Source organism: Athene cunicularia, assembly GCF_003259725.1.
Source record: "Athene cunicularia isolate RWA chromosome 2 unlocalized genomic scaffold, athCun1 chr2_part1, whole genome shotgun sequence".
Lineage (NCBI taxonomy): Eukaryota > Metazoa > Chordata > Aves > Strigiformes > Strigidae > Athene > Athene cunicularia.
This window is the reverse complement of record NW_020799095.1, coordinates 26,086,247-26,100,296: the sequence shown is the minus strand read 5'-3', so window position 1 is coordinate 26,100,296 and position 14,050 is coordinate 26,086,247. Positions and strand designations below refer to the sequence as shown.

General features: G+C 40.4%; 1 protein-coding gene across 1 annotated transcript in view; it reads left to right on the top strand.

The window, feature by feature from the left end:
• DYNC1I1 (dynein cytoplasmic 1 intermediate chain 1) overlaps window positions 1-14,050 on the top strand; it is a 179,026-nt gene that overhangs the window by 153,208 nt on the left and 11,768 nt on the right. The window contains exon 14 of the mRNA XM_026843204.1: window positions 5,646-5,831. Coding sequence (XP_026699005.1) covers window positions 5,646-5,831 — 186 coding nt within the window. The remainder of the gene's footprint in view (window positions 1-5,645; window positions 5,832-14,050) is intronic.

Here is a 14,050-nt window from a genome sequence, read left to right as displayed (position 1 = left end):
GTCACACCGCGCCTCTGGCAGGCCTGCGGCCAGGGCCGAGGCGCCGCGCAGCCCTTCGCCGGCCTCCCGCCCTCGGCACCTACTTCGTGTTTGGGAGGGAGACCTTCGCTTAGTTCCCTTCGTATTTATTGCCCCTGCTCCAGATCCTCTGGAGACTGTAACTCGCAAGCCCGGTGCCAGTGCCTCCAGTGCGCCAGAAACCCAGCGTGCCCCCCTGTCTTCCCTCACCTCCCGCCTTTCCGAGTCGCTAGCTACCTTGAGGGTTTTTTTAAGCACAGGGCATCTTTCTCACATCTTAGTTGTGATTTTATACCCCCACCTTTTTTCTCTTTAAAATTGGCTGTGAAACTTAAAGGCGCAAATGAAAAATAAGTTTTCTTTCTATCGATCGCTATTAACTAAATAGCAGAGACTGTCCGGGAGGAAATGTCACACCTTTGAATTTCACTGACAAGAAAGGGTTACTCAGAGCTTTTTGCAAAGATTGAGAATGATAAATACTGTACTTTTTTTTTTGTCATATTCTAAACGTGCAGAACACCCCTTTTTCCTCCTATTATTTCAGATTTTAAAAAATGCTGCGGACTTATATTGATACAATTGTTTCTGCATTTTCCCAAAAAAATGGTTTTGAGAAAATCTGTTGTATTGCTTGAGGTCAGTCTTGGATGTCCAGCAATCAGTATTCAGCATGAGAATTGAAATATTTGTCTACAACTGAAATCTTGTGTATTTTTACTTAGTGCCATGTAAAATTAGGAATATACAGACTGAAAAAAAAAAAAAAACCCAACCAAAACTGACAGTTTCTTTTTATTTCCAAAAAAGACAAGACCAAAGGGCAAGTGGCAGTATTTCCCCCCACACATCCTTTTACTTTTTTTTTTTTTTTAACATTAGTTTGATCATTAATACACCTTTCACATAAACATGCTGTACATTTCAGACAGAGTAAAATACGGGCACAGTTTATGGCTTCTAGTGAGTGGTGCTTGCCATAAATAAGCATGGACAGGTAAGAGGAACCAGCACCGGGCACTGCATTGTCAGGGGGAGCAGTGAGGCCTTTTGAAGTGCTCTGAGCAGGAAGCAGCGCAGCCTTTTTAATTAGAGCACATACAGCTGGAGGATATACAGGAGGAGTCTCCTCGGAATTTATTTTGGGAAGGGAGGGACATATCCTTCAGGTGTTCTCATTAATGCAGGCTTAAACACAGAGCATAAACCCCAGCATTTTAAGAAGAAAAAAAAAAATAACCCTTTCCCCCCAAATACCAGGGCTGAAATCCCGCTCTGCTTGAAATCAACTGATGTTTTGCCATTTAGCTCAATGAGACCAAATTTCTTTCCAAAAAATTAGTATGGACCGCTTGATCCCATTCCCATCAATAATAAGGCTGTATGTAGAAAACTGCAGATACATTTTCAGTGTGTTTACATATAAATATATAGGAACATCAGGAAAAAAAAAATCAAGCTTGATCCTGCTTTTCTTCTGCATTCAAGGCCACCCCTGATTTCACAAATGATTCCCATTCTGAGAGGTCAAAACCAGCTCTCATGTAAGGATCAGACTGGAACTATTTCTGTGGTATCTGAGCTTTGTATTTTTATGAAAATCGAATTTGGGTCTCTGGAGGCAGAAACACCATTTGGTTTCCTTACTGAGCACTGATGAAACAAATTTTTAAATCCATATAAATGATAAACCGGCAGATTCTGAATAGATGTGAGGTTTTGTTATATGGGAGAAGCAGCAAAAGTACCACTTAAAGAGGGAATTGTAAGCAGCTCTTCTAAACATCGTAACTGAAAGTGATCAGTATTTGCTTTTACCCTCTATGTGGTAGGTCATAATTAGTTTATAATTTTCAAGACTTCTGTAATTGATTCTGCCGTTTAAGTTTGCACTGCTATTTGCTAAGAAAAGTCTTGTCAGCACTTCTTTCTGTGTAATAAGAAATCTTGAAACACCTATTTTTTAGATGTCAGGTATGTGATGTCAAAGTATTTGTGAAGACAGTACAAAATGACAGGTATATCAATGTGTTTTAACTGCTAGCTATTGATAAAAATCTCTCTGTAAGAACTAGATATGATTGTTATTAATTAATGAGACCTGGTTATGTTTAATTTGGGAAATAAGCCACATTATTATTTAGGTATTATTTTGTAAACCAATTAAGAAAATACCTCGGTTTAGTTACAATATGCTACCTTCAAATTTCTGAACTGCAACAGTTTCCACTAGTGTTACTCCCCATATTTATTAAAAACATTTCTCCTGAGAGCTAGGTGCTTTGTGATCAAAATAACAAAAATCATTTGACTGTCCCACAGATTTAATCAATCTAATTATTCTCAAAATCTCAGTGTAAATTAGCAAGGGTATTTCTGTGCTTCATGCTGATCTGTGGATATCAGAAATTGTTTTTGTACAAGCAAGGAAAGTCATCATGTTTTATTTTATATTTGATAAATGAATATTAAAAAACCTTAATAAGCAAAACATCCTTACCCACTCCTTCATTTTTTTTGCAAACTGAGTATTATTTTTATGGATCACTATAGTGAGGTTTGCAGATAGTTTCAATATACCAAATGCCGATTTCTTACCTATGTTTGTAACATTTCTTTTTTGATCAAATTTGGAGAAGGTCTAGGTTGTTGATGAGTCTTGCTTGTCTATGAACTAGTACTAAACTGACTTAACAAAACTGCTTATTTCTGCTGTGTTATATCTCATTCAAATGTTTGTTGGTTTTTTTTGCATGCTGTACCTTAGCTTTGAAAGTGTGAAGATGGTGTCTGTTTCTAGAAAGAGATAACAGACATATTTGCAAGCAAATTTTGACACTACGTAAGCTATAAAAGTAAAAAAATAAAAAGTATATTCTTATCATGCAAGTTTTTCTGACTGCATCTTTCTTCATCCGTTACCTGTTAAAATCTCATTTCAAAATTGTTAAAAATCTGACAAGGACCAACTTTGGAGAATTTATAAAGTATTTCAAATGTGATTTTAAAAACATAATGCTGCCATTATAAAATAAACTCTTATCTTTGAAATCTAAAATAGGCATGTGTAATTTAACCTATCACTACTGAGAGCAGACAAATCTATTTTAAGATACTACGGTTTGACTATATTTCTCTCCCTATAACTGGAGAAAAGCTTTCTCTTTAGATTTTTAAAGACGTTTCATTATTGCTTTTTATTTTGTTAGATAGCTTTGTGGAGTAGTAAGGATTTTACAAAACTGTCGGGTTTTGAAAAAAAGCATGGGTTGTGTCTTGTGTCTGCAGTGTGCATGCTGCTTATTTTTATGTGGAACAATGAAAGAATGCTGTACTAACAAAAAAAAAAACCACCCCAGTGTTAGAGTTATGTATTTCAGCCTTCTGAAGGATTTTGTGAAAATTTAGTGCCTTAAATATACACTGTGTATATTTGTATATGAAACAAATAATCTTTGATCTCCAGTTTTCTGAGAAACATAGCTGGTTAGTGGATTAGTCCTCTAAAATGTGGCATTTAGTTGTTGTTTGAAGAAACCCATTTCCAAATGTTATGAAATTATTTTTGACTGGAATTAAAATAGCTTTTTTAAAAAAAAAAATTTTTAGAAATTGGTGGTTACAGGAATAAAACTTCTCTACTGTGATTTTATCATGGATCAATGACCCCATGTCAGGTTTAGGCCACTGATTCATGCCCACTAAGCAGTAATTGACTTGGGAGGAGTTGTTAGAGTGTGCCAGCTTTTTTGGGCAATACTGCCTTGGACAGGACCTGGATCTAGCACAATGGGGAGATGAGTCCAGTAGCTTATTTGCATTTGAATGGCTTCTTAAAGCGGGGGGGGGAGGAATGATGGTATCTGTTTTCTGATTGCTATCCAGCATTATTTCTACATTGTTCTGGAACAAAATCCTGTTGTATTTCACATGTGGGGCTCGGGACGCTACGGTGGAGTCCTTTGCAGAGATGACGCTTTAGCGTGGCAGGCTTGTGCTCCAGGTGCCAGTTTGGTTTTGCAGCCTTGTGTCAGGGTCATGGAGGAGGAGGAGCAGGGAGTCTCCAGGGGGAGAAGGACAAGGCAGGCAGCCCTGCTTCCCAGTCCTTGTCCTGCTGCTGGCGTGGCTGCACATGCACTGTAACTGTAATGAGAGTCTTGGGAAGTCTGCAAAGGTTCAGCTTCCTACCACCACTCATCTTATGTGACACAATGAAGGCGTTAGAGCTGAGGAGGAGGAGATTGGCATGGGAGCTATACCATGTTTGTTTGAGAATTATTTTTCTTCTGGATCAACTACAATGTAAAACTACAGCCAGAGAACCAAGATAAAGTCAGCAAAACACAGGTTTTGTTAATCTTGCCAGTTTCTCAATGTTCAGACCAGGCTTTAGTACCACCTTCAAGCTGCTTTCTTCCTGCTTCTGCTGCATTGTGCTGACAATGACAGGAGTACCTGTCACTCCTCCAGAGGTAGCCTGGAGTCTGGTTCCTGCCCAACTACCTTTTGCCTGGACTGCCCTCCCATTCCATGTGCATTTATAGATCCCACAACACCCTCTTGTCCCCATCTCACTGTGTGACTGTGACTTGTTCCCACAGGTAGACCTAGTGGAGGAGTTGCTTTTGCAGCTGTCCTATTCCATTTGCTCTGACCTAAAAAGCATTAAAGCTAAAAAGCCTTGTTTGGAAGACTGTCATGCCAAGCTGCAGGCTCCTTGCTCAGGCAGGTTCTCCTATTAAAGGCAGCTGGGTGGAGCATTAGCAGGGTTGCAGGTTACTGTCATTTGTCTTATGAGGTGACCTACATCAACTGCATGATCTACCTATCTGGGGCAAACACCCACACAGTTCCGTCCTCCTGCAGCATCTTTTGATGCCCTCATTCCAGCATAGATTGCAAATACTTCTTCTAAAATCATGTTCATTGCTTTATTCATCCCACACAGTAACCAGAATCTTTATGTAGTTTTGTGGATCACCTGTTAAATTGGTTGACTTGGGGTGGGGAGAGGGGTTGGAAATTAGGCAGCATCCAGGTGTATTTAAAGCAGAAGCCGTCTCCTGGGGATGTAGAAGAGAATTGTGGGAATATATTGTAGGAGTCTGTAAATGTCAGCTCAGCTTTTCTCACTTCTGATGTGCCCTCGCTCTGAAGTGATTAGCTCAGGACTTTTCTGACGTAATACTTAAGTTTTGACCTCTGTATCTAGCTGCAGAGGTGTGTATGGACTTAAAGGATATGTCAGCATGAATATTGGGATGTGTCTGCCAACTGTTGGGTTATCTGGGCCTGAGTCAGAGCCCAGAAGCTAGGATAGGGCTGAAGCCAAGTCCTACCCTTAGCTGGTTCTTGGTCCTAAGTCAGGGACTTTTGAGAAAGAAGCAGATGTGGTTTCACATGTCTCCAAGGTTAAGGGGAAAAAACTGTTTTATTTACTGCCCTTTACTGTAGAAAAGTCTTCCTTGCTCATTCCAAGCAGTCTCTTGCTCTTTCCTCTTTTTAGCACATGTGACCGAGGAAACAATGAACCCTTTTTTTTTCTCCCCCTGACAAGGATTGCATGTTACTTCCAGCAACGCCAAGGGACTTGTGACTCATCCGGCTAAGCAGAACATTCAAAACAGACCCTCAGGTTTGCAGGCAACATGGTTTTATTGTCCTTTCTGTTCCTATTGTTTCAACAGGTTCCCACAGCCAGTGTCACTATAGAAGGAGCTTCTGCCCTCAACCGTGTCCGCTGGGCCCAGGCTGGGAAGGAGGTAGCAGTTGGTGATTCAGAAGGCCGCATATGGATTTATGACGTTGGAGAGGTATTATTATTGTTTTGGGGTTTTTTTAAAGCTCAGATCCTGGAGAACGTCACATCCAAGCTTGATAAAAGCTCACGTATCGTAACACATGAGTAGGGCACCTCCAAAGAATAAGTCAGATTTCTTCCAGTGGACTCCCTGTTGATTTTGGGTTGCCAACAGTGTGTTAGTCATAAAGCTACCTTGCAAGAGAGTTAACTAGGTAAAGTCTCATGAGAGAAGTATTTTTTGAAAGTTTTCAGTGTTTTATAGAACTTTTTTTCAATGGTTCTATGGGTACAGTTGGAAAACGTTACAAAGGAACAAAACAGGAAAATAGAGGTGCAAAAAGCAACTGTGTCGTTCTGAAGTTGGTCCTGAAGGGTTCACCTTTTATACTCCAGTATCTCTTACTTCATGACTGGCTTGATGCTGTAGATTTTTCTCAGCATGACATGTACAGAATACAGCTGCTTTTTTTAATACTGAAGAATGCTGAATATGTCTGAATATGTGCAAAAGTACTAACAGGAGGAAATGAGAGGTGTCATTGTGGAGGATGGTAGGTGCATGCGTGATAAAGAGTAGGTAGGTGCTGAGAAATAGCAGGATGCGTGTTCTGTGTCTAAGGCTGCTCTCAATTCACCCTGCCACATTTCATAAAAAACATCTAAACTGCAGTGTATTTGGCACTGATGGAGTCTACCTCTTTGTTGATGAATATGGTATAAAGTGTTCTGTCAGCGTTACAATCCCTTGGAACAGTTAAGGGTGAATCTCTGAGCAATCAGCTTTTATGTAGAGAATTTGTTTTCCATCATTATCTGTGATAGGATACTGAGATATCCATCTCTACACAGTAGGGAAACATTATAGAATACATACAGAATTATCTGTAACTCTCATAAAGTGATTTTATGGCCCATAGCAAAATTGCTTGTGCATGACTCATGTTTTTGGATTGCATTCACTTGTGCAGGAGTTGCCTTTCCTCACAAATATTTGCTGAAACTTCTGGCTGTATTGTTAGCATAATTTCTAAATTGTCTGAGGTTACTGTGTTCAGATTTCCACTATGACACTGGCAGGTCAGGCTGTTTTTATTTATTTTTCATTTTTGCATTACTGTTCTGAAGAGGTGGTTTTTCTGTCTTCGAAGTGATACGACAGGCCGTGGAAATGTCTTTGATGACAGCGCAGTCTGATCTTGTCTAGGAGTCTAGACAGGCTGTAGAAATGTCTCTTTTTTTGCATATCATACACCAAATCATTCATAGGATTGTTTATCCCTGCAAGCTCACCCAGGAGAAAATAGATTTAGTGTTCTATGCAGAAGAAGTAATATTTAAGGTTTTGGCCTTTCCTCTGCATAATCAGACTTCAACTTGTAAAATGAGTCAGTGATACACTCAGAACAAAAAGAAAGACAGGCTTCCATTACTTGAAAAGGAAAAAGGAAAGAAAGTCATTCAACAGTATTTATTTGTGTGAGTCCAGATCAGCGTTACATAAAGTGTTCTACTTCACGGATGTTGCATGGCCGTGCCCATGCAGAGCCTCAGCATCTCCAGCTCAGCTCCATACACACTTACGCAGACAGATGGATGCCCATGCATGTGGCTGCTGACAGGTCATGGGCCATTGCCACCCCTTCTCCGTAATGAATGAAGGAGCTCATTAATTTGTTGCCTGGTTCACTTTGGCAGTATCAGTCTCTACAGCAATTCCTGTACCAGATTTAGGAGAGGTGGGCTGGACTGCAACAGCTTCAGATACTACCAGGACTGCTGTGTTGTTAGGGGCTTTTTCTGGTTTAAAAAAAAAAAAAAAAGGTGCTCATATATTCTGCAGCAGCCTATTCAGTCATTAACCCCCTGTGCCAGTCCATAAAGAGCTCTCAGATGAGTTATTCTGTGCTTATCTGTCCTCAGGCGTGATGCACGGGGGGTTTACAGCATACACATGCACTTTTGGAAGTGTCTGACAAAAACATGGCAGCCTTTAAGGCACTCTACTTCAGTGTGCAGACACCAGCTGTTCCTTGGCTCAGCTGGGGTCCTCCTTTGACTGTCCTTTTTTGGGGGGTTGGATTGTGGGATATGATGGGGCTGTTCTGACAGTTTCAAAGGGACAGTCCATTTCCCCCTGCCAGACAGCCATCCCCACCCATATCCCTCCCTGCCCAGTTTCTGTGCCAGTAGCAGTGCTTGTCACCACCCACATTGATCAGCAGAGAAGTATTGATCTATTGTTTTGTTTTGTTTTCCTTGGGGTGTTTTTCTCCATGAACTGACTCAGTGTGACAGTAGGTGAGTGAGCCTGCAGCTGGGTGGTGTTGATTGACAGGTGGCTGAACAGGAGCCAGCAGTGTGCCCAGGTGGCCAAGAAGGCCAATGGCATCCTGGCTTGTGTCAGCAATAGCGTGGCCAGCAGGGACAGGGAAGGGATCTGACCCCTGTACTCGACACTGGTGAGGCTGCCCCTCGATTCCTGTGTTCAGTTTTGGGCCCCTCACTACAAAAAGGACATTGAATGACTCGAGCGTGTCCAGAGAAGGGCAACGGAGCTGGTGCAGGGTCTGGAGCACAGGTCGTACGGGGAGCGGCTGAGGGAACTGGGGGTGTTTAGTCTGGAGAAGAGGAGGCTGAGGGGAGACCTCATCACCCTCTACAGCTACCTGAAAGGAGGGTGCAGAGAGCTGGGGATGAGTCTCTTTAACCAAGTAACAAGTGATAGGACAAGAGGTAATGGTCTCAAGTAGAACCAGGGAAGGTTTAGGCGGGATATTAGGAAGCATTTCTTTCCAGAAGGGGTTGTTAGGCGTTGGAATGGGCTGCCCAGGGAGGTGGTGGAGTCCCCATCCCTGGAGGTATTAAAGAGTCGGGTCAACATAGCGCTGAGGGATATGGTGTAGTTGGGAACTGTCAGTGCTAGGTTAATGGTTGGACTGGGTGATCTTCAAGGTCTTTTCCAACCAACCTGGATGATTCTGTGATTCTGGGTGCAAGGGACGGAGCAGGCAGCACCTAGGTTTCCTTTGACCCAGCAGCATTGCAAAGCCTGCCACAAAGCTGTGACAGTTGGCCTTTCAGCAATAGCCCTCTACCCATCTCCTACAGCATCAACTTTTGAAAAGGCCTCGTCACTGGAATAACTCATCCCTGTCTGAGTGATAACTCAGTAACATCCACTTATTTGAAGGTGCATTTCTGATTTGGGAGGACAGGTGTGATAATTCACATTAGAAAGTCAGCAGGCCACTTTACAAAGACCCTAAATGCACTCACCAAAAACATTAATGCTCCACTTATAACTGCACCCTTTTTAAAACCTTTCTCTTCTCATGATTCTTCCAAATATCATATTAGATCAGCTGTAAATTCATAAAATGTTGGTTCCATCAGAAAAAATTGGGAGTATATTTGTACTATATTTGTCTTTGAATTTCACATTACTATATAAGCAATTTTTCTTACCTGTTTGAACAGATAGAATTGACTCTCTGAATTTTGATCAGAGCAGAAAACACCAGGATATCAAATTATTAAGGAAAAAATTTAAGTGATAGGAATCTTTACTTCACTAGATTCATTGCAGTTTTAAGGAACTATTCTAGAGAACATTAAAGTTTACTGCTGCTAATAATCTATAAGGTGTAAAGAGAAAACATTATATGGTCTAAGTGAAAACCTAAGATACAAGGCCTAACCTTGCATCCTTTTGAAGGCAAGGAGCATGAGATCAGGGCTGTTTTGCTTCTGTAAGAATTTAGGATTTGGGCCTTTTTGATATGTTATCCGGTGATAGTGTTTATGACACCAAAAAACGGCAGAAACATGAAGAACATGTCAGGGTCCATGACCAGGGAGTTAAAACTAATGCTGACATTTTCAGTTAGGTTATATAATGTTATCTCCTTAGAGTATGTACTTTTAGTTGTTTGATTTTGGCATCGTGTCTGAAAATAACTGAACACATTTATTTTCACAGTGAGGGGTCTATTTTCTCCTCAATGCGTGTGCTTTATGCCCATTAGCATTAATGGGAATATACACACACTTCCAGGGGAAAGGAGACTTAAATAGTCTATACAGATGTGCTCTTGTGGATCAGTAACCACTGATTTAAAGAATGTGAATTATAAAATGAAATAAAAACACAAGCAAACACACAAAAATCTGATTATTTCAGTGTGATGGGATCTTAAAACTATATAACTTAACCAGAGAATATAACCAGTCATTGTAAACACACTTTACTCTCAGTAAGATTTAAATATTCAGACCTATGCTGGTCTAGTAGTTGAGATATCATTACTGTGATAGTATATGTAACATATTTTAGCTTCTGTGGTCTTATGGCTTGTTTACTGGCCAGCAAGTTTTTGTATGGTAGAAGTTGATGTTAACAGAACATGGACCACTGACTACAGATTTATTCACATGTCCAGATGATTGATAGTTAGCCCTAACTGTATGTCTCTTTTGTAGATACAGTTTCTAAAAAGCTTGCTTCCATTGTGCATGCTTCAGTGATGTTACACTGTTGCCGCTGTCATAAATATTCTCAAACAACCACGTTTGTTGCTCACCTGGCTTATTGAGAATGCTCTTTGCACCTTTGGTTGTGATTTTTTTTTTTTTTTTTTTTTCCCTCCATTAATCTCTTCCAAGTCATATTCTGCTTGCACTGTACATAAACAGATAGAAACTGTAAATCAATGATTTATTATTTGATTGTAATAAAATATAAAGTAAGTTTGCAGCACAGGATTGGAGAGCTTGAAACTGTAATCACAAGGATCTTATTACTGTACATTATTTTGTTAAAGTAGTTACAGGACAAACTATTGCATCTGTTTGGCAGTCTTTTAGACAGTTGATTCTATTCATGCTTTTAAGGGGTGACTAGTATGACAGGTGGAACTGGAGAAAAGTAAGAAAAGGTCTTTCCCTAGACCATCCAGGAAAGCTGGCTCTGGCAAAGGAAGCAGTTACTTGGGATTCTTTACACAGTTACTACCCGTGTCCTCATTTCCTTGCAGTGAAATCAGAATCACATTGATGTTTATGTGACTTTGTTAGGTTTCAGAGTTAATCTCTCGTTAAGCCCATTTAGGGTTGCTGCATTACATTGTTCATGTACTTCCCCATTTGATCCTTGATGGGTGTTAATCTTGTATCTCATTTTCAAGTATATGACTGGTGAGGGAGAAGCTGGTAACTGCCTGAAATATGTGGATGAAGTGGTACAGTAAGGAATATCCCACTGGTGCCTATAAAATAATTTCCTTTGATTTCAGCAGCCTTTAACAGCTGCTCAGAGATACTTAGAGTTCTAGACAGAGAGAAATGCGTATTTGTGACCAACTCTTCGCATTTCAGCATGGCTACAGTCACTTTTTTTCCTGGGTGGTGTGGGGAAGGGTTGTGACTTTGTACTCCTATCTTGAGATCCCTGTGGTTCACTATAGATTTCATATGGAAAACAGCATTTCTTTCATATAGTTAGAAACTGCTGTATCCCAGAGAGAGAAATACGAAACTAGGTTTTGTGTCATGTAGTCATCCAGGTAGATTTTCCAGTAGGCTTACTTTTGCCATCATAAAGCTCCTGTAGAGCATATATTGAGTTAGGAAATGGTTTTGACACAAAAGCAGATTTGATACTCGCCATAAAATATTTTATTTTAAAAATCTGTGTTGAGTTATAAGTATTCTTGGAACACAGATAAATGGCTCGCACACATATCATGAAGGCAAATTTGAGCAATAATAAGGGGTTGTGCTTACAACCAAGTTTTATTCAGAAGCATTCAGAGATCAAGTAAGATACAGTAGTTACAACAACGCACACAATCCAGGCATAAAGGGTAATTAAATGGATTGTGAAGCTATGCCTGAATTTCACTATTTTTTTGCTAGGGAGCTTGGAACACTGGCCTCGGAGAATTTTGAAAACATGTTTTAACAAAGCGGAATCTCTTTAATGTTGGAAAATGTAGAGAGGTAAGGTTCTGATTTGCTTCCACTCTGCCCCCAGTTTTATAATGTTCAGTCTTGAGAGACTTTTAAAACTGGAAGCTCTGAGAGATGACCAAAAAAAAAGACAGCATACTAGGAACTCCAGCTTTTTACTTGAATAATATCTGAAATACTGAACAGAACAAGCTCTTCGTCCCTCATCATTTGAGTTTTGACAACATAGCCAGTATTCACAAAGGGATTTTTGAAGTAGGTTAAATAAGAACTCCCTAATGAAAAAAATGCACTAGTTTGAAATCAGTCAATTTAATTACTGTGTTTTATGAAGGCCATTACCCATTGCTGATTACTAGGGTGATAAAATCTTTAAGCTTTGGTAGCCTCCATAGGGGGTGAGCCGATCTAAGTAGAGCAAAGTCCAGTCATTATCACCCTAAATACTTGTGTTTCTCATTACAATATTCATTACTTTAGGTTCCTGTGAATGCTTTGAGGTCTTTATGTAAGCACTGGTTTATTCTTCAGTAGAAAAACAGTGTTGTTATGTTGATAAGTTAAAACCAAGCATTTATATACTTTCATAGTTTAAAATAAGGCTTGGCTACATCTGTACATAGAAATGAATACATTTATGCCTGTGAGTACCCCTGCACACTCCTAGTCACAGCTCTGTGCTTATTGGTATAGTCATGCGAGTCTGATAAGAAATGGAAAAGGATATGAGTTACCTTGTTCTTTCAGTCAGTTTTGGTACTTAAATAAGCTGGAATGGAGGCTTATGTTCCTAATAACAATCTTTATTAGGGAAGTACTTTTCAAAAGGTAAAACTGAGCCATGATCCAGTTTACCTTGACTTACCCAAGGCTGGTTGCTGAGGGTTGGAGCTGTTATCTCCAGTGCCAGGCTAGGGCCTTGCACTTCCCTTTCTCTGCCACCTCTTGCACATCACGCAGCATCGCTGCCTCTCCACCCTTCTCAGTCACCTTCGCCATGGCCCTCTGACTTACAGAGCAGGTTCATAAAACTGATGTTATTTAAAAGATGACCTCAAAATCATTTCATCTCTTGTTTACAAATGTGTATTTTTCAAAAGAGCACTTGAAACATAGCAAGGGATGTGGATCTGGGCTACTGGGAGAGGAGAGCAGCCTGTAGAAAGAGGCCAAAGAACTTGGTGTGACTAACCAAGGAAGCCTGAGCCTGGTGGCAATATAGGTGATTCAGGTACTTATGGAGGTAGGCATGCTTGGTGCCAGAGAGGGAGGACTAGTGAAGCTGAGGACACACAAGATGGCCATGTATTCAAGTCAAAAATTAGAAGAATGTTTCTGACTGTCGGAAGGCTGAAGTTCCAGAGTGAGGAGGGATAGTGGGACAAAGTGCCTCTCAAAGTGGAACCAGTCAAGGGGTCTTTGTGATGTGCTTGGGTGTGGTACAGCAGTGGGTCCCACCTGGCATATAGGGTCACTCTGCTGCCTGTGCCACGATGTATGCTTGTTCATGGTAATGGCAGACTTTCTTCTGTTTTGCTATATATATATATAAATGGACATGAAATTCCACTTTCATTTCACTGCCAGAATATTACTTGTTAAAACTAAAGGTGGAATTGCGAGATTTAACGGAGGTATCCTTTCTCTCATTTGTTGATTAGACAGTGGAATTAAATAACCATTAGTGAAAACAGATAGAAAGGGAGGATGGGGGGGTTAAATAGTCACTAAAAATTCAGTTGATTCTTTACCCTTACCTTCCAGTTGCCTATGGTGAAATATTTCACTAGTTCTCCAGAGACAGATTACTAGATCCCTGGCAAATTTCATGGGGTAAAAAGACATGAGTTTCCAATATGATACGAATATCTTTTATAAGAATTCCTCAACTCCTCATCATATGAAATAAAAAGCTTAAGAAAACCGGTCAACCAACCAACAAAAATCTGGCTCCAGTCCTTTTTATTCATTTGCACACTACTTTTAAAGCCGACGTATGTTTCCTTTTCCCTTGCAAAGGCCCAGATCCTCCCCCTGCAGAGAGGATCAGAGAGAACAAGCCACATGTGACAGGAGTTAATCATGTAGCTTAATGCACTATTAGAAGGCACTCAGATAACGAAGTGATGAGAGCGGCAGAAGAGAAGCTGTAAGAGATCATTCCTTTCTGCACAGTAAAGCCTGCAGGAGGGGGGGAAGGAAGAGCTGTATGTGACAATATTCCTGCTGGTGTTTTCGTGCTGAGCTGGGAAAAACTATAAA